We start from the raw sequence: 21,210 nt of genomic DNA on the forward strand, positions 1-21,210 counted from the left end.
TTAAGTGTGATGATCAACAGTTTGTCAACAAACCGCTGATGAGGAAAAAGTAAAAGCTATTGAGTTCCCCCTGTGTTGCATCTGCACCAAAATCTTTCAATTCAGAGAGGGGACATACAGGTACATCTTGAAAAATTATAATATTGTGAAAAAGTTCAATATTTTCCAGGAGTAATTTAATAAAGTAGCAATGTGATATATTATAGACTTAATACATAATCTAAATGTTTAAAGCATTTTTCTGTATTAATTTTGATCATTATAGCTTACAGCTAAAGAATGTAAAAAAAATAATTACAAAAAAAAAAAAGAATCACCCGTCCGAAAAACACAGACGAGCCGAAGGCAGCTGTTGCACCTTATAATTACGCATGGTTGTTATTGTGTACGTCTACGTTTCCCTGAATCCCATCATCAAAAAAGAATCTTTGCATCCACAACTGAACAAATGTTGAACACAAACAACTGAAACTATAATACCACTGACTGATTTTCAGTGTAGGTTACATTTACTCACCTTAAGATGGACTCCAAGATGGTCGATGTGCTGAAGGGACTCCATGGTGCTCCTCACCAGAGCTGCACAGTACGGTACATAAGCGTGTTTGACACAAGTGAAATATTCAGTGACAGATATCGTATGTTGTATATTCACCTGCAAACTGTTCCACCTGGGAGTCCTCCACTTCGTACAGAAGCTCATCGTGGAGCTGTGCTACCAGCCTACAGAAACAAACACATTCAGAAAGAATTAACCCTTAGAAACATGCGCAAACTGGCTTGATTTGTTTTAAAAACATGGGAGGAAGGCAATGACCAGAAGAAAAGACCCAAAAATATCCAATGAATTAGTGAGAAGTCTAAGAAAATTAGTAAAATAATAAAATAATAATAATATATTTTTAAAAAAGGAAATGATCTCCACCCAGACTTTTTCCTATATACGTTTAAAAATAATTTCCTAACTCCAATAATTTCATGCAGTTTGTGGAGCATTTCTCACTAAGTTGGTCATTACCTTTTCTCTCAGGGTTTGCTCAGGGTTTAAATGTTTAAATATTTGTGTAAGGTGTCTAAAAGCATCGCCCTAACATATCTGATTCGGGTATGTTTTGGGTCTTGGCTTCAAGTGTGTTTACTCCAGCAGAATATTTGGCATGAAACCGCAGCAGTAATCATCTGAGAAAACTCCTCAACTCTACAAATGTAGTTGGCTGGTAAAGTGGTGAATGTTTATGTGTTTTGGCATGACAGACTCAGTCACTTCCTCATAAATATAACACTCGACCACGCTTTGCCTGTGTAAAATCAGACACTTTGTTGCTGTAGTGAGGGAGACGGTGTTAGGTCCGTTTGTCATATTAGCGTCTTTAAACAGTGGTGGCATTTTTAGTGGTTTTACCTGGCAGAGAGCGAGCTGGAGGCGACCAGGTTGAAGATTCTGATCATGGCCATCTTACAGAGATCAGCAGCAGAACCTAAACACACACATATGCACACATAGCGCGCACACACACACACACACACACACACACACACACATCTGTTGTGAAGGGGTAGTAAGGAGGATGACTTATGATTAAGTGAGCTTTAAGGTATGATATTAAAAAAAAATAATTGAGTTTCAATGATTGACTTTATCCACAAAAAGTTAATTTCTAAAAAATCATTACTTCCTGATCATCATCAGAAGCAAAACAATAATGTTATATATCGGCTACACTACACATCAACACTATTGTGCAGACCGATCAGTCCTCCTACCTTGGACTACAAAGTTGACAGCCTGTCTCTCAGCCTGCATGCGGATGCCCCAATCAGGGGAGCTGATGTGAGGGAGGGTTCGTCGACGACCCATGATGGAGAGCACATAACCTAAAGAAAAGCAAAAAATACAGCATGTTTAAAATTAAATAATCAATAGTCATCATGAGCTCAATTTATGCTTGGTGCGACCAAGTCCTCAGCTGAGTAAATCTGTCCTTGAGGGCTGACTCTCTCACACAGCTAAGCTTTGATACCCATTCAATGCAAGTCCTTCAAGATTTACTGCAGCCAGAAATATCAAGTTGCGAGTTTACTCAGAAGCAGTGAACAGACTATAAATTAAAATGCATTGATGCAACGTAGTTCTGCTTCTGGTGAACTTTCTATGAAACCACATCAACACATCTGTATCCACAGACTACAGACATGAATGCATATGACTTTAAAATTCAATTCCTTCACCTTTAATATTAGCCTAGTAGGACTCAAGTATTAAAAAATATCAATACTGTTGCAAACAATTTCTGTGCAATCATAAATTAAAGTCATAGTACAACTTTCGTGGGATTTTCCCAAAAACAATGCATTAGTTACAGGCTGTGTTTGCGTGTGTGTGGTATATTTATCTTCAGAGACTCTGCCCTCTGCCTGTATTTTCATTTTTTCTTCTTGTTTTGTGATGTTACTGGGCATGCAGCCCTCACAATGTGCAGGTGAGCAGACCGTAAGCAGCATGCATCCATGAGGTTACAAAAAATTGCAGACACAGTGCAGAGAAAATATAAAAACAATGCAAATATAGTGATGCAAAACTACAAACGGACAAAGCTGGTTCCAAAACGAGAGTGAAACTGGGGTTGGCTCGGACTTTGTAAGACGAGCGAATTTACGAACGGTAACCAAAAAATTCCTGCATATTATGCCTTTGTAGAATAATAACAGTTATAAGAGAAATATATTGAGAATAAATTTGGGAACTTAATAATGTAGATGTTGCATTTTGCTGGACTCTAAATTGTTATACATAGAAAGCATTTTTCCCATTAGAATCCAACAGAAGCCAAATATCACCTGTATCTGTGAAAACATTCAATTGTGGGTGTCAAGGCAAATTAATAAGTACATGTATATATTTTTTAAGCCTCCACGCTCGCGATTGCCGTGGCCAGAAGTATTACTCTTTTGGATTGTCCATGAACCTGATATCTCAAGAACAACTTGAGGAAATGTCTTCGAATTTGGAAGAAACATTTGGACTCATGAATGAAATGATTTTGGTTGTCAAAGGTCAACATCACTGTGATCTCAAAAAAAATCCTTTAGCCAAAACTCAAGAATTTGGGGTGATATTTGGTCAGATATTGAATTGGTGACACCAATCTTTGAAACTGTATACATCTTCTGTGCTGCCGGAGGAAAGATGTGTGTGAATCTGTGCGTGGAGGCATACAACCACGAGGCAGTTATTCTAGTTTTCTGCTATTTGTTTGCACAAGCAGATAAAAACAGACAGACAAAAAACGGAAAAAAACCCACCACACCTTCAGGACCAAAACAACATTTAAAATCAGTATAAAAGGTGTCTAAAGACTGAGTCAAGCTTTGACCTGTAACTGTTTGTGCAGCAACAGTCTCACTTCTTTCAGTCAAGTGAGTCATCCATAACAACTCGCTGGGCAGAACTAAAGCCAGCGAGTGCTATTGGAAGAGAACAGTTTCATGAAAAGTCATTTGTTGATACAGCATTATAGGTGATTATTGTAACAGCAGGTTTACAATGACACAAGCATAAGCCCAACCACATACACAAACACACACACACATATACACACACAAGCCCCGGTATCCACATGATTCACGTACAAAAGCAGAGAGAAACGCCCTCACATTCCCACTACAGTTACACACCGGAGGGCAACACAAGAATGTGCAGTGACGTGATATGCACATTATACACAAACACACACATTTTCAACTGCAGGTATGCAACACACACACTCACACACAGTGGACCAGTACATTCCACCAACTGGACAATGGAGCGGGCTTTACAGCTAAATCCCTCCAGTATCCCTTATTATGAGGGAAGCCAACCAGGGCATGAAACCTGAATGACCCTTTTCCCAGAGCACAGATACAATCACACACACACACACACACACACACACACACACACACACACACACACACACACACACACACACACACACACACACACACACAAAATCATACACACAAGCATACATGCAAAGGAAATGAACACACAACACAGTAACAAACACAAAAACCTTGTGCTGCTCCCTGTGAACTGACCCATGACACATGCGTGTGACCTTTTCACCAGGAATGTGACCTTTGTTCTGGGGCCCGATGACGGGGACGTGAGGTCTACTCTGTGTCACACTAACGCTGATTTCAACTATGGACAGGTATGTGAAACAGACAAACGGCTGATTTTTGAGCCAGTGACAGAGGTGTGAAGGTCAGTGCTTTTCAAGTTCAGGCTGTTTGTGTGGAGACAGTGACAATGCAAATGATGATGAGCAGCGGCGCTTGAAATTAGGACAAGAAAATAATGCGATGGTATCATTAATTAATTTTAGGTGGTGTTATAATGATGACACCGCTTCATCGTTCATTAAAGTTTTGTTATTAGAATTTTAAAAACAAACAAAATGAGCCATGAACCCTTTGCAACCTGAGCAAATTGGCTTTATTTAATTAAAAACATGGAAAAAGGCAATGAGTAAGAAAAGAAGAAATGACCCCAAAAATGAGTAAAATGTTCATAAAAATTACCTGAAATTTGTAAATAAATTAAATAAAAAATGCAATTAAAAAATATCACAATTTTAAATATGTAATTATGATTAAATAAATTAAATTGATTAAATGAGTAAATAGTTAAATATAGTTTTCCAAGCTTTTTTCCTCTTTTTTCCCCTTGACATATTTTTCTAGCTTTTTAAAAATAATTTTCCAAATCTACTTATTTCTGCAATTTGTGAAAAATTTATTATCAAAGTGCTCATTGCATTTTTTCCATGTTTTTGAAAGAAATTGCAGCAATTTCCTCAGAGTTCAAAGGTTGAAATGCTTGTGAAAGGTGTATGACAGCAGCACAAGGAAAGTGATGTCAAGTGATGTCACTTGCAGACACAGTGCTTGTAGTCTGAGCAACAGAAGAACCAGTGAAACTCTGCAGGATGACGTATTATATTTGAGTTTAGTCGGATGAAATGCACTACAGTAGAACAGAGTTCATCACACTAACCATCATCTTAGTTATTTTTATACATACATCATCCGAATGACGTATTTTACATCAAATATAGTGAGGCAAAATGCTAAGTGGACAAAGGTGGCTTTCTTTTCTGCAGGGGATACAGATTACAAACAGTAACCACATGCATGGTAAATATATCTTTAAAGCAAAAGGTTTTACGGCCTTTGAGTTTGGTCTGATGTAATGCATAACAGCAGAACAAAGTTCATTTCACTGAATGCCAATCTGGCTATTTTCTATGTAGTTTTGTGACATGAGCAATATTGTGATACATTTTGACACTGGAAAATCATTTATATTGGTATTGTCATATTGATTTTGGTGACATTGCCTTGCGTACTTGAAAGTCCAATGTGAGACTGGAAAGATGAATTAAAATTTTTAGTTTATCCCAGCACCAATTATAAAAAATTGGTTGTAATCAGTGGCGGGTACAGCTGCCTTATCATCCTCTGTGTTTGTGTGTGTGTGTGTGTGTGTGTGTGTGTGTAGTGTTTGGACTGAAGCTGTCCACACAGCTCAGTGCTGCAGCCCATTATCCATGACAGACCATCAGAGGCTGAAGCAACAGCTAAACTGCAAATCCCTTTTTTATTAATGACGAGCCTTTGCCAGCTCCCCAGTGTGCAAGTTGAAATATCTGCATGCGTATATGCATGGACAGTTTGACGGAGCATCAGAGCCACGATGTGTGAGTGTTCGCACAGCGGGGTGTTTGCATATCTCTGCAGATCTAGGCTTCCCTATGTCTGCTGTGGCCCTCAGAACACTTTCATCTATGTGATTCCCCCTGTTGTTATAAAAAGGAAAAAAAAAATCCTCCTTGTGTTTTTATCTCAGGCGGTCTTCACTAGTGAAGGAACAACATTCATCCCAAGAGCACTGATGAAATGTGAATGATATGAGGAACAACAGGACCGGCTTACCGGCTTTATCTCATTTTAATATCAAGGACGGCGAATGAGGAGCATTCAGAGAAGAGCGGCTGGCTATAGAGTAATTTATTGTACTTTACATAATAAAAACTAGTCCTGTTTTTTGTCCTCATCTTTGTCCCCTCTGTATCAGGGTTCCTACAGCTTAAGGCAAGTAAGATTTAAGACTTTTTAAGACTTTTTTTGCCACTCCAAGTGAAATTAAAGACCAATTTTACAATAACCCAAAATCTAAAAAAAAAAAAAGAAAAAAGAAAAAAAGAACATCAATCACATATGAGAGACAAATTTCCCCAAATATTTGCTTCAACATTTTTTTTTGCTTTAGTTAAAAGAGATGATCTAATTCAAATTCTAATTTCTTTCTTTTTTTTTTTTTTTGACTTTCAAGAGAGGAGCACATGGGAAACAATGAATATTGTATATTTTTTAAGTATACATTTGTTTTTCCTTGACAAAGGTTTGTTCATTTTTCATTTGATTGTATTTGGTAAAGTTAAATGGTTAAATGAGTGCTGTTGGTTCCTCTATCCTGATCTGTGTGACTTTAAATTTAAAAAAACAAATAAATAAATTACCAGTTTTTCTGACAATACAATTTTTATATCTTTAGACTTCTGGAAGGCTGATTTAAGATATTTTAACACCAATTAAGGCCTTATTTTAAGATGGATGAATGCCTTTTAAGATTATTTAAGGATCCACAGGCACCCTGGTTATATTTCTTCCTCTGGGTCATCCACAACATTTCACTTCTCTCTGCTGTTACACCCACAGTGAGATACTGACCTCACCTTCACGCTGCCCTCTCCAATACATTTCCATCAAATATGACAGCAGCTGAGCCTGCACTGTTCACCTCGTCTCTGCTCAGCCTGCCAACATCCAGCAAGTTCTGAACGAAATATCGCTGTATCAGATACCAATCAACTATGAAGTCAGAGCGGTGCAGAGAGCAGAGCCCAGGCACATATTAATCTCTGCTCCCAGAGTCAAGAAATCCAGAGTGAGACAGTGTGTCTACCTCCCAGCCAGCACGAGCTACAGAGGGCTATTTCATTGATCAGCTACTGTAAATTTCTGCGATGGAATGAGCGGATAGACAGAAGGAAAAGAGATGTGAAAACAAAGATATAAAAGGAGGAGAGACAGGAAAATGGAGAGAAAGTGAGGAGAGACAGAAAAGAAACAAAGAGAAAGAGTGAGACAGACAGACTAAAGGACGGCAAGACAAAGAGAGAGTGGGACGAGCAGGGCAGATAAATCCCGGTGCCCGTCTCCGATGGGAGGATCACCATGGTGATGAGCTGAATTCAAGCCGACTGTGTGGCGCAACATCGCTTCCACGGCGATCTGTGCGCGGCATTTTGGAAGAATGAGTCCATTACGCCGCTTCCATTAGGAAGCCGACACCGGAGAAAAAGGGAGGTGATGAGCAGGAAGCGGGGGCGTTTCACTGGTGACAGGTTGCCGTGGGTGATGGAGCACCTGTCTGTGTGTGACGGCGGGGTTTGTGACAAAGGTGTACACCATCCTGGCTGACATGAAAAACATCCACTGCCCCGACCCAATTCTAGATGTTTACTACAAAACAAGGTTATTTTCAACACTTGTTATACAAGACTAAATGACTATAGACCTAGTTTTCTGTGCAGAAACGGCCTGAGAGAGAAACAATTGTGGCACAGATTTCAGACAGACGACACAGAGACTAATCTGATTGCGGTGTAATTGGTTTATACTGTAGACTCTTTAAGGATAACTTCAGTATTTTCCAACCTGGACCCTATTTTCCCTTGTGTTTGTGTCTAAGTGACTAATGGGAACAACATTTTTTAAAATTGGTCCACTATTGATCTCAAAATTGGCTGAAATGTAACCAATCTGGGCATGTTTGCACTGTCAGTTTCCATCCACTAGAAGTGCTTGTTTTGCCACCGGTAGGCTCGGGTTATTATTCCACATGTCTGAAAACATTATGAAAAAGATCCCTCCAGAGAAAGACCTTTTCCTTGAATAGTAAGATCCATTTGTTTAACCAGAAAAAGCCCCAAAATCGCCATCACCAATTACATTAGACTGAGACGGCATTTGTGAGTTTTATTTATTTTGTTTCTGTTGACTTTCAATGAAGTGTGTTTTGGGAGGACAAATCACTTTTTATTTAAATGGAGTCTGGTGACTTTGGTGAAACAAATAGGATATTATTCTTTGACAAAAAAGGTCTATCTCTGTAGGGATGCTTTTCATAATGTTGTCAGACTTAGAATAACAATCTGAGCCCGTCAGTGGCAAAAACAAGCACTTTTAGTGGACTTAAATTATTGGTGCAAACATGAACACAAATGGTAACATTTCAGCCTGTTTTGCAGCTGCCAGCTGCAGTTCTTTTGCTCAATACTGGATCAGTTTCAAAAGTCGATTAGTCACTTAGACACAAAAAAAAATGGGAAAATAAAGTCCAGGTTGAAAAAATATCAAAGTGCTTTAATTAGGAAGAAAAGCTGATATAGCACACAAACGAAAAAGCTAAGAAGAGATTGGATGCAAAGCCAGAGGATGAGGTTTTAACACGGGGCTCAGTGTCGAAGGTTGGAGGATCTGTTTTGGTGCAGACTGACCTCATCCCTCCGCCTGTGGACACCGGCTCATGCACTGTGTGCAATGAGGGTTAAAGTGCAGACTTTACACTATTTTGTGTGAGCGTGTTTAAGTCTCAGGTGTGCTGTGTTGGCAATTCAGTGCGAATATAAATAGTGTCCCGTCTGAACCATCAGCCCCTTCCCACCCCGTCCCCCTCAAGTATTGACCCACAGCAGTTTGTCTCATTCCTGCCAATGCAAGCACATCTTCTTCTTCCTCAGCCAAACACACACACACAAATCCACAGAGAGCGTGGGTGTATGTGTGTTTGCCAAAGAGATTCAAACTACATAGTTTGAAGTCAAAAGTGCAGGCTCAAACCCAGACGCACACATTTTTGTTATGTTTCTGGGGACATTTTGCCGACTTCTCCTATTTGTAATTCTTCACATTAACTTCTAATCTCCCTCATCTTAGCTGTGACACTCACCCTCCTATAAATAAACATTTTGCTATTGAATTCTGGGAAACAGCGCTTATACAGTATGGACACATTTTGTCAATATCTCTTCCTTTAGGGGCATTACGACTCAAGATAACCTTGAAGAAATGTGGGAGACGCAGTGGGAGTTTGACTTTACTCTGACCTTGTTTGTGGCACTGCTGGATTGTCCTCTGGATGAAGGACTGGACTTCTCTGTAGGTCTGCAGGAAGCTGTCCTGGAAGCGGCTGGCCTGCTCAGCGCTCACCCCGAGGATCCCTGACAGACGCTCACGACCTGCAGGGGAAAAAAAACAAACAACTAACTCATCTTTAACCATCTGAAACCTGATATTGGCTTGATTTCTTTCAAAAACATGAGAAGAAGGAGCAATGAAAGAAGAAATTGATCAAAAAGTAGCAAGAAATTAGTAAAAAGTACAGGATTTCTACCTGAAAATAAGTGAAAATAAATTTAAAAAAGTAAAAAAAAAATATATATATAAACAGACAGCTGTGTCAATGCACAGAAATAAAGCAACCAAAAAAGAAAATTTGTAAAAAAGGAAACAGGAAATGACCTGAAAAATGTCTGAGAAAATCATGACCCAGTCACTCAAGACAATCCAGAGACCTTGTTGTGAGCAGTTTCATGTAGGAACTATTTTCTCTCTGTCAAATTAAAACCCACCAACTGTATCACTGCACAGAGTTTTTTAAAAAGTGCATAAAAATTCTATTTTTTAAACAGAATTATAAACATGTAATTCTATTATAAATGGCGTTTTTCTCTAGCTTTTTAAAAAAAATTCCCGTGACATTTTTCCCTATTTTTAAAAAATAACTTAAACTAAACTAAATCTACAAATATCTTGCAATTTGTGGAAACTTTCTTTTCCTCTTGAAATACAAGAAACCGCACCAAATTGCTCAGGGTTCAAATGTTTTAATACTTGTGAAAGGCATCTGAAAGCAGCACAAGAAAAGTGACGTCACACACCCTCAAAGGGTTAACTGTGCAAGTTTACAGTTTACAATGCCATGCAGATATAACATAGATAATATGATTAAAGGAGATTTTGAGCCATGATGATTCATTGTGTGCCAGATTATAACTTACTCACTGATTTTTAGTACCTTCCTCACACAAATAAGTGTTACTAGAGCTTGCTGAAAAGTTGGCAACATCTGCAGTTTGCGAAAGGAATAGTGTTACGTTTTGGGAAATGTGCACTTAATGGCTTTCTTGCTGAGTGTTAGACTCGATGAAGTCGCTGCACCTTGAATATAACCCCAGTAACGGTGCTGTTTTTACACTTCAGTGCTGCAGTTCTTCTCTGCTAATTCTCAACAAGAAATTAAAGGGATAGTTCACACCAAAATCAAAACTACAAAACTACACTTCTTTCTGCGCAGTGATTCGGTTGGCGGGCGTAGTTCTGTAGAAAGAAAATAGTTCCTACATGAAAGCGCTCACAACAAGGTCTGTGGATTATCTTGAGTAACCGGGTCATGAAAAAAGACATTGCTGTTGAGTTGTTTTAAATGTATTTCAAGCACTTTGACCACCACAAGCCTAAGTGCCATCTAGTTCTGTTATATTGGAGAGAAGGCAAACATCTCTTTGGTCGATATCTCCAACACTGTGCAACTCACAACAAAACTATCTAGACTGCTAAATAGCATTAGAGGTAAGAGGAAAAATATGTTTTTTTTGGTAAAAAAATATTATTGTTTTGGGATTAACTGTCCCTTTAAGCATAGTACCCAAAATGTTGAACTTTTCCTTTATTTTGGGTGCTCTGTGATGATCTGCTCAGTACTGACCTTGAGATGACAAATGAACCGCCAGCAAATTTAAATGGAGCAAAACTACCTTTATCATGACTGATTGAAGAGTGTGAGATAGGACAGGTGCTGGGGTGGGGTGGGGGTGGTGGGGGGGCGTTGAAAGGGGGGAGAGTGAAGGGAGGACAGACTGGACCAGAGGGTGAAAGAAATGATGAGGAAAAAAGTCGAGCCAAATGAAGGGTGAAAGATAGAAGAGGACAAGATAAAAGGAGAGTGGCTAAGGATCAGGGCAAGACTGCAAGAGGGTGTGTGTGTGTGTGTGTGTGTGTGTGTGTGTGTGTGTGTGTGTGTGTGTGTGTGTGTGTGTGTGTGTGTGTGTGTGTGTGTACTGTACGAGCTTTCCCAGGAAGTGTTGAAGGTGTACAGCCTGTAGGAGTAAAGCAGCGGGCTATAAGGTGAGGAAGAGATCGATAAGAGCACAGAGGGCGAGCTAATGGGTGCCACGGTTATTGTGTGTGTGTGTGTTGTGGTTTGGTGCTCTAAGGGGTGTGTGTGTGTGTGTGTTGATGTGTGGTTTGTGATAAGTAATGTCATGCCAAATAGCTGAGAGCTGGTAGGGGGGTTCGCAGAGGGGACAGCAGATTCTGCAGCATCATAAGTGTAGTGTGGAAAATCAATCGAGAAAACGTAGTGATATATTATCTATGATGTGAATGTCTGTTTGAAAATTAATTTGAGGCTTTAAGAATCAATATATATAATCAATACAGTTTTACACCTTATATCAACCTTATATCAGGCAGCATTAATGATAGGTTGATCTCAAACAAACAGACCGCCCTCAACTTAAAAACAACAAACAAAACCAAAAATGAAGAAAAGATCAAACAAAAACCCCTAAAATAGCATTTTACCGAAAAATACAACTAATGATGTGCGTGTGTGTCTAAAACCGGCTCCAATTTTACAGTTTAAGTTAACTTAAAGAGGAATATCAACCTTGAGTATTGTATTCAAGTGTATTTGCTGGCAAAAATGGCACTCTGATAAAAATTTGTATTGCTATTTTAAAAGAGAAAGAAAATAGATGAGACTATTTTTGAAAGCTAAGAACAATGATATATAATAAAAAAAAGTCTGCAACATGGGCTTCATTTTTGGAAAGTCAGCCTCAGAGCACAAGATGAAGACAGCTAAGCTCATTTGAGTTGGCATGTCTGTCTGTGTGGAGAGTACACAGTCGGTGAAATGTGTCAGACCCTTTCAGCAAAGTGGCTGGTTATTTGTTTGTGTGTGTTTTTGTGTGTGTGTGTGTGTGTGTGTGTGTGTGTGTGTGTGTGTGTGTGTGTGTGTGTGTGTGTTGAGCTGGAAGCCACTGAGTTTGATATGCATATAATGTACACAACAGGGACGGAGAATGAGACAAGTTAGCGTGAAGACGTTGACTGCATGCTCTGGATGTGTCCCTGTGAGTATGAAGCGCCACATTCCTGCTGAATGAGGTCAGTTCAGGGAGTGACCTTTGACCTTTGTTTCTGAAGCCGCCTGGGCCTCTCAGCTCGTACCCTTGTCAATCTTTTTGTCCGCTGAACGTGCCCTCTATCGTCTCTCCTACTACTGAAACCTTCCTACAGTGGTGGAATGTAACAGTACATTTACTCAAGTACTATACTTAAGTACAAATTCGTACTTTACTTGAGTATTATCTTTTTATGCCACTTTATACTTTTACTCCACTACATTCAAGAGGGAAATGTACTTTTTACTTCACTATGTTTAAAAAAAGTACATCTTGAGCACTTTATTTTGCAAATTAAGATTTTTGCATAAAAACATAACGAGAGTTTAAAAATGATGCTGTTTTGTAATAAATCAACTGAGCAAACCGATTATACACATCACAGCAGCAGCTATAAGCTGATTAATAAATCAGTGAGTCAACAGAATATTAAATGCCAACTGTTTTGCAAAACATTCATGGATTTTTCTTTGTTTTTTTTTTTTATTTATTTTTTCATTCATTCATTCATTTAAATTTTGGGGGGTTGTTTTTATTTTCCTATTTTTAATCATTTAAAACCTTTGGATGTGTTTTTTTCAGTATTTAAAATGTTTTTAATGTTTTTTCTAAAAAAACAAAAAAAAAAAGAAAAAAATCTGTTTTTTGAGTGTTTTTTTATTTTTTTATTTTCTTTGAATAACTGAATTTCTTGTTCTTTTTTTAATTTAGAGTTTTTAGGTGTTTTTTAATAATGTCAAGGGTTTTTTTCTATTCTCTAAAATTTTCAGTTTTGGGGTGTATTTTTTATACAATAATTTTGAGTTTTTGTTTCATAACATCGTTCTGCATTGGGTACTTTTACTTTTAATATTATAAGTATATTTTCCTGATTATGCTTACTTTTACTTTAGTAACATAATGCAGGACTTCTTTTAAATGATCATTTTCACCATGTGGTATAAGTACTTTTACTTAAGAAAAGGATCTGGATTCTTCATCCATCACTACCTTCCTCTCAGTTCTGCCCTTTTCCAATGTTTTCATCCCAATAAGTGATTGATTAAGTCTACTTCTGCAAAAAGACTGTGGATTTACTAGTTTAAGATATTTTTAAAAGGCCATTGAAGTCCTGAGTTGACTATATTGTCTCTATTTCATCTTCTTTAGTTTCCTTTTGGGACATTACACCTCTATCTCACCTCCTTAATCCCACTTTTTTCTGTCCAACATCATGTTCTTATATGTTGACCCAATTGTACACATATGTGTGTGTGTGTGTGTGTGTGTGTGTGAGTCCATAGTCCTGATCCGCCCCTCCTCCCTGGCCTGATTTATTGTCTTGCAGAGAAAGCTTCCTTTTAGTATTTGGTATCCATGGCAACGCATCCTTCCATGAAGAGCTGTCTGTCTACGCTGATCAGGAGCTCCTCACATTCCTCTCTTCGTTTTCTCTCCCTCCACCGCCCCACCCGCTCTTCACTCTTCCCCTTTCCCCTACATTACTCTCCGCTCCTCCACCACCTCCCCCACTCCCCACCTTTATTTCCCTTTAGCCTACATTTCCTCCTCTCAGCATCTTACTCTGTCGCTTTCTTTTACATCTCCTTACGCAATCCAGACTTTCTCCACATTTTTAGCGCTGACCTTTTGCTTTATGAATTGTCCCGGCATGCATCCCATGCCCGCCTAAATGTCTCAAATGAGAAGCATTCACACATTTGTCTAATTGGCTGTTGAGGTTGTCAAGTTTCCTAGGACTGACTCATTTATCAGTGTGTGAGCGACTGCGCTCTTGTGTTTGTTTTCTCCTGCTGAGCTGTGATTAGGGATGGAGTGATGGTTTGAGAGTCAGTATTCGTTCAACCTAGCACTCACGGCAGCTCCTCCCATGAACATGACTTACATTTTTTTTAATTACAATTTGAAATGGGTAAAATCTTATTTCAATGTCGAGCTGATTGCAGTGTTTTGTTTCTCTATTCTAACATACTCTAACATTAACAGCAGCGACAGAAAGTTTGCTGATTTTTCTTAATATTAATAATTAATATTCAATTCATAATCAATTCATGGTTTGATAGGCTTATTGAAGCCTGCTTGGTCATAAATGAATTTCAAATTGCACACATTTGCTGCTGTTGACCAGTTTACATACATGGTTTCTAGAATGTAAGGCAAGCTGGATTTCAGACTTTTAACTTTTTAATACTTTTTAATCACCAATCAGAATATCATTTAAGATCAGTTTTGCCCAAAAGTTATTTTTTAACATAATTTTTTGTCCACTGAAAAAGTTAGATTATCTGTGTCAATTATTGTTAAAAAAAAAAAAAAGTGGCATACATGGAAGACAATGAACATGTTTTTAAGTGGTTTACCAACCAATTGGCCAGTTTTATTGGCAATTTTGTGTTTTTTACTCTGCTTATGAGACTCTGCTCCCTAGATTCCCACCAAGACAAGTTTTCAGGCGAGGAACTTGGTAGATTTTTTCACAAAAAAAAAAAATTAAAAAAAAGAATTGCTGATTATTTGAGACTTTAAAATGCAAAGTCAGTAAAATAAAGGTTCATATAAAATGCTATTTCCCATATCTAAGCATTTTTAAGACTTTTAAATAATTAATATTAGTAATTCTAATACCAATTAAGGCCTTATGTTTAAATTAATGAATTAAATGCATTTTAAGACTTTTTAAGGATCCGCAGGAGCCTTGTACATTCTTTGTTAGTGTTTCTTTGTATCTTGTAATCTTGTAATCTTTGTAGTTTTTTTTTTTACTTAAAATGCTCATCCCTGGCTGGGAGTCATACTAAAGCAGAAATACCACAGAGTACGAATCAGCTCGAGAGCATCAGGTTATGTTGTGATCTTGAATGCACTCCTTGCATTCTGAACGAAGATGATTTTGAACAATAACCACCGGCCCAGCTCCCCTCATGTAAGCCTCGCGCTGTAGGGTCACCGCTGATTGGTTAATCTGATCAAGCATGTTTTCTTGTTTTCTCATGATGTTCACTTCAGGGAGAACAGTCAGTGTACTGTTTTGAAAATATGCCGTGTCCGGGTCACAGTAAGCATGAAACTAACAAATCCAGTGAAGCACAATGTTCTCCTGTTACCATAAAGAAAACCAATGTACAGTAAGTGATATCTTATTAACGTGCACGGTTTAATTTATTTCATGCCTAAAAATTCTTCTAAAAAATCATGTCAAGTTTTAAATAGTGTTAATAGTTTTAATAGTTTTAAAACTACTTCAGGTGTCAGCAGACTATAAGGTCAGAACTGAATGTTATTTATTTAGCTGTATACTAGTGTTGTAGCCCATGAATATGGAGGAGGAAAAACAACTTTAGTACCAATAATTTAAAAAAATAAATAAATAAATAAAAGAGTGAATAAATGCTGAAATAAATACGAAAAAAAATAAATGTGTAAATAAATAATCAAAGGTGCATTCATACAGACACTGAATTTCTGAAGTTAATAAATGTAGTTGTACAAAAATTTAGAAATTAATATCTTATGTGTCGTTTTGATCAACCTGTATTTATGTACATTTCTGTTTAGTTTCATATCTATTTTAACATTTATTTATTCCTTTTTTCTGTATTCATGATTTATTCCTGTATCCATCAATTTATTTATTTCAACATTTATTTTGACTTTACTTATTCATATCTGTATTTTTTTATTGCTGTATATATTCATGAATTTATTTATACTTTAACTTTTTTAGTACCATATTTATGTATTCATTTGATTATGTATACATTCATTACATGAGTACACATGTCACTTTTGTGACCATATGTTGTATTTCCTTATCCTTCAGTTTGGCTCAAAAATCTCAAATATATTCATATACAATTACATAGATGCCTCATTAATAAAAGCTTTTTTGCATTTTAAATACACTGAAATATCCACTGTTTCTCAAAGCATTATATAACATGTAAATAATCTTTATCTTATTAATCAATTTATTTATTCATTTGTTTATTTAGAGATTTTCCTCAAAACATGTCTGCATTTTTTTCTCTTCTTCTTTTTCTTTTTGAAGGTGCCAAATAATTTATGCACTGATGGACCTAAAAGTTGTTCTCTCCTGTTGCAAGAAGTTCATTACAGTTCATAGAGATAACTTCTATTTATTTTTGCCCTTCATATACAGCAGAGGTCACTCAGGCAGTTCTGTGAAATGAATTATGTATAATGTGATTTGAACAGCTGTTATAGTCTGATATTAAAGCAGTTTTGAAAGCGGGCTCTAAAGTCATCAAAACTGTTATTATACTACTTATAATAATTAATTATGTTATTTATTATTAGTCAACCTGGTGGTTATTACACATCAGACCACAGCTCACGCAGTCATAGTGTGTTTTATGAGGATAAAGGAATAAACTTACACTCTTCATAAAATTTGAATTGGCCACAAGTAATAAAACCTGATGCAGAGTCCATACTGCCCGTGAAAACTTCTTCATGAAGCAATTAAAAGCCCAAATGCACATGTAAACCTGCTCATGTGCTGCATGAAGGCAGATGTTCACATCAAGTTCACATGGGCTAAAAACACACGTAACACATAACCACCACACACATCAGCTCACAACTGTTAGTCAACACTGTGTGTAAATCCACTGCTAATGAGTTCGTCTCTAGCTGGCCCAGATACCTACCACATGTCCACTGGCTCGCATCACTCTGGTCATGTGTGCGCATATGCATGTGTGTTCATGAGCATGCACATGTGTGTTAACCATAAATGGGTCACAAGTGCCACAGACAAGTCTCTTTATGGGCCACAAGGGTGTATTATACATTCATCTTCCTCTCTCTATTTTTATCTTCTGCAGCCCCTCCACCCTCGTCCCTGTCCACCGTGTGGAATCAGGAGCGTGATATACGGCGTGAAAGAATTGTTGTCCCAGCAGAAATCACAAGGTAATTTTTGTATAGAGATAACCTAAATTTTGCATTAAAAAATCCCAACTTTGTGATGCTGCAGCCTCTTATTGTTTGTGTTTTATCTCCTCTCCTAAAACATTTACCCTCTTCACACAATCGCGCACTTGCAGTCTGAAGTGGTCGCAAAATGACCCTTAGAGACACAGTTTTGTCGTTTTGAAACAATACAGGTCAAATATCCAGTTGAGGGATGAATATGCCCACCTTCATTATTGTCAATCACATATTAACACCCACTGGTGTGATTGTGTGTTTGTACTCACCGGCGCCGTACACAACAGAGTAGACGATGCGTTTGGCGTGTTCCCGATCCTCAGGAGTCACTTCACTCTCACTCACCCCCTTCCTGGGTGACAAAGATAAACGAATTTAAGGGACGAACAAAATTGAGTCGAGGTCAAAAGATTTGTTTAAAAAATCAGATCATACAGCAATGATGCTCAACTGTCTTTGCTTGGGGGCTACTTTTAGAAAATGACAGCAGTCCTGGGGCCAGTTGCAGCATATTCATACATATTTTTAGGATTTTAGGACATTTCTCAGATTTTAGGAAGTTTCTCGGATTTTAGGACAGATTTGTGGACACAGGAACTTGAATAATAATGACAAAAAGAAATGGAGGATGGATAAAAGAAATTATATAAAATGTTTGTGGCTATTATGGCCTCACAAATTCTAATTTAAAACTATATAATGACATGGACCCTTTTTTAAAAATGGACTTTTAGACATTTAAGGACCTGCAGATACCCTGTTCCACTTGGAGAATTAACTGATGTTATATTCCAAAATGAAAGTGTGTTTTAAAGGTTAAAATGCAAATAAAGTCCTGGATTGACAAAGTTTAAACATGTTTAAGCACTGGATTACAATTTTTGACCCTTAGGCAGCTGCTTCCACAGATAACAGAGACACAACATTGTAGAAATCGTAAAAAACAGTTCAAATGTAAGTATGATGAGTGTGCATGTATGAAAAAAGTATTGTTTTGATATTTGTTTTTGTCCGCTGGGACGCAGAAAAAGTAGACAGAGAAGCAGGAGAAAGTCAAGGCAAAAGACAGCAGAGAAACATCCAGAGAAGAACAAAAATATGGAGGGGAACAATGCAAGATGTGGAGGTTAAAAGGACACAAAGTACAAGGAGACAGAGGGACCACAGGAAGTAACAGGAAGAGAGAGGGAGGCAGGGACGGACAGACAGAGACAGTTACGTAATGTGACTTGTAGACAGTCGTAGTACTAAGGATCAGACAGGGTGGGATAACACGTCTGGAAAGTGGCATTTCTGGAGGGGCTGACGGGGAGCTGCCACTGTACATCAGTGTTGAGAGAGTGTGACACACACACACACACACACACACACACACACACACACACACACACACACAAATACAAATGTGTGCAGTGAGCTCCAAGACTCCAGTGTCTCATGATGTCAGATGTCTTGATGCCCGTCAGCCTCGGGATAAATAAATTTGAGGTAATTACACTTGCAATGCCTCCCGACTGTTCAATCAATCCTATTAGTCACATGAAATCATACAGGGCACCACGCACACACTCTTCTCTTGTATATGACAAGCTGAGGGGAATGATAGGTGACCTATAACCTCCGGTGGGTGACCTGAAGGCGAACATCTCACTCCACTCTGGATGATGGATCTTCATACTGGGTTTTCACTGCCCCCTGCTGGAGAGGCATTTATCTACTGGAGACACCACTGTTCAGAGTTTGGACTCTCCTGCCCCAAAAGTTTGATTCAGTAAAGTCAGATTGGCTGTGAGGACAACTCCCACACTGAGTGGGCAAAATTTCAAAAGTTTTCCATGACTTTTCAAGGATCCAAAATAGATAAATATTTTTTTTCCCTCTTACAATATTTTTTTTTCTCTTGCTCTACTAGCCCAGCATTTTTCAAACCTATAACATAATTTCATAGTTATGATTATTATTTACTCAAGGATGTGTTAGTCAGGAATGTGAAAAATCAAACAATAATTTCAGTTTTTACAGTTTTTAGCTATGATCAAGTGTTATTTTGGTGAGTTTTTTTAAAAAAGAAAAATCACCTAAATAACAAACCAGTGGTTTTCTTTAAAAAAAAAAAAAAAAAAAAACTTAGAATTAAAAAAAGAAAAGAAATTGCTTTTTCTATGAAAATACCATAAAATTTGAAGAAATTCAATTAAGACATTAATTTAGCTGACATACACGAAGGGAGAGACAGAACGGGGAGAAAATAAGGAAACATACATGATGGTAAACAAAATGTTACTCACTGACGCATATTAGAGCTACAAAATATTGACAGCTACAGAAAATATTACTTTACCTGGAAGGTTATCTATGGAAGATTACAGTAACAATTTCATCACACATAACATAATTCCATGATTTTTCCAAACCTTTCAATGATTTTTACTAATTCCATGACTTTTCCTGGGCTGGAAAATGTCATTGTGAAATTCCATGACTTTTCCAGGATTTCCATGACCATGGGAACCCTGCATATGTTTTGAAACTCAAACAACTCTTATATTTGTCTCAGGCTTGTTGCTTTACTGCATGTTTACTACATGACAAGAAAGCTAAAAAATGTAAGAGTTTCTTCTCTGCAGCTTAAAAAAAAAGATTTCTGTTCGTGCTAAAGAGAAATCTTAATAATATTCAAAGTAACAAGGAATCAATTTTATAGTAGGCACAAAGCCTCAGGCTACAATGACCATGAATAAAAAGCTTTTTACATTTTTTTACCCTCTGATTTATACTGAGAGGCAGTTCAACCAGAGTAACAGAGGAATCTGTGGTATTACTGGGAGAGAAATGGGACAAGAAAAGGTGACGAAAGAGGCAGAGAAAGAGGAAGGAGAAAAACAGCAAAATTAACATGTAAAAGAGTGATGGAAAAGGAAGGGGAAATTGGAATAAGAAGTAAGAAACGACTGTCAGAGGAACTGAGAGAGCAAGAAAAAGGCCAAAAGGATTTGAACAAAAAGGCAAAGAAGAAAGGAAGGAGAGAAACAGCAAAAGAGAAAAACAGAAGGTCCAAAAGAAGAGAGTAAGCTGGAGTAATCCCAGCAGCGCTGCAGTGACACCAGTTAATTTGTTTTAAGGTGAAAGAGAGATAATGAAAGAGCTGCAACGTAAAGCCTCAGAAGAGCTGTTAATATGGTGCGTATGACCAGGTAATCTGTTTAACAGGCCGCCCTCTGACACACACCTGACTGAGATGGATGACAAGAGTAAAGGTGCAACACTGACACACACACACACACACACATGCATCATGAGAGAAAGAGAATAACCCCCCCTCACACACACACACACACACACACACACACACTCACAAAAATACTTCCAAAGCGCGACAATGTAATCACCAGGACGACCAGCCCAGGGGTGTCCTGCCCGTGGAAAAGAGAGAGCGAGTGAGGCAGTTGGCATGGTAGTCATGGCAACAAGGTTATTAGCATTTGAAGTGAAGGAGCTGGTAGTCGGGAGGGAAAGAAAGAGACTGGGAAAGAAAAACCCAGTGGAACATCAACACTCACCTTGGCAAAGAGATCAGGGGAGAACCTGTGTGTGTGTGTGTGTGTGTGTGTGTATGTGTGTGTGTGTGTGTGTGTGTGTGTGTGTGTGTGTGTGTGTGTGTGTGTGTGTGCGTGTGTGTGTGTACGTGACCTACCACTGAGAGGCCAACATGGTAAAGACGTCAGCCTGCGGGTTGATGAAAATGCGGAGCAGCTCAGGGTCAGAGGAGAGGTGAGCCAGCAGACGCAGCTCCACCTGGCAAAAGTCTAACACACACAAACACACACACACACAAACACACACACACACACACACACACCTTCTTAACACATTACTAAAATTGTGCGATCACAAC

At 38.1% G+C, this 21,210-nt stretch overlaps 1 protein-coding gene across 1 annotated transcript in view; it reads right to left on the bottom strand.

Annotated features, from left to right (window-relative positions):
• The window catches only part of poln (polymerase (DNA directed) nu), a 70,131-nt gene that overhangs the window by 1,177 nt on the left and 47,744 nt on the right, over nucleotides 1-21,210 (bottom strand). The window contains exons 20-26 of the mRNA XM_088073805.1: nucleotides 21,010-21,121; nucleotides 17,585-17,667; nucleotides 9,219-9,350; nucleotides 1,765-1,875; nucleotides 1,403-1,478; nucleotides 656-723; nucleotides 518-579 (exon numbers count right to left, since the gene is read on the bottom strand). Of these exons, the coding sequence (XP_087929931.1) occupies nucleotides 518-579; nucleotides 656-723; nucleotides 1,403-1,478; nucleotides 1,765-1,875; nucleotides 9,219-9,350; nucleotides 17,585-17,667; nucleotides 21,010-21,121 (644 nt within the window). The remainder of the gene's footprint in view (nucleotides 1-517; nucleotides 580-655; nucleotides 724-1,402; nucleotides 1,479-1,764; nucleotides 1,876-9,218; nucleotides 9,351-17,584; nucleotides 17,668-21,009; nucleotides 21,122-21,210) is intronic.

Source organism: Plectropomus leopardus, chromosome 23 (genome assembly GCF_026936395.1).
Source record: "Plectropomus leopardus strain MGB_pleo_1.0 chromosome 23, ASM2693639v1, whole genome shotgun sequence".
NCBI classification, from domain to species: Eukaryota; Metazoa; Chordata; class Actinopteri; order Perciformes; family Serranidae; genus Plectropomus; species Plectropomus leopardus.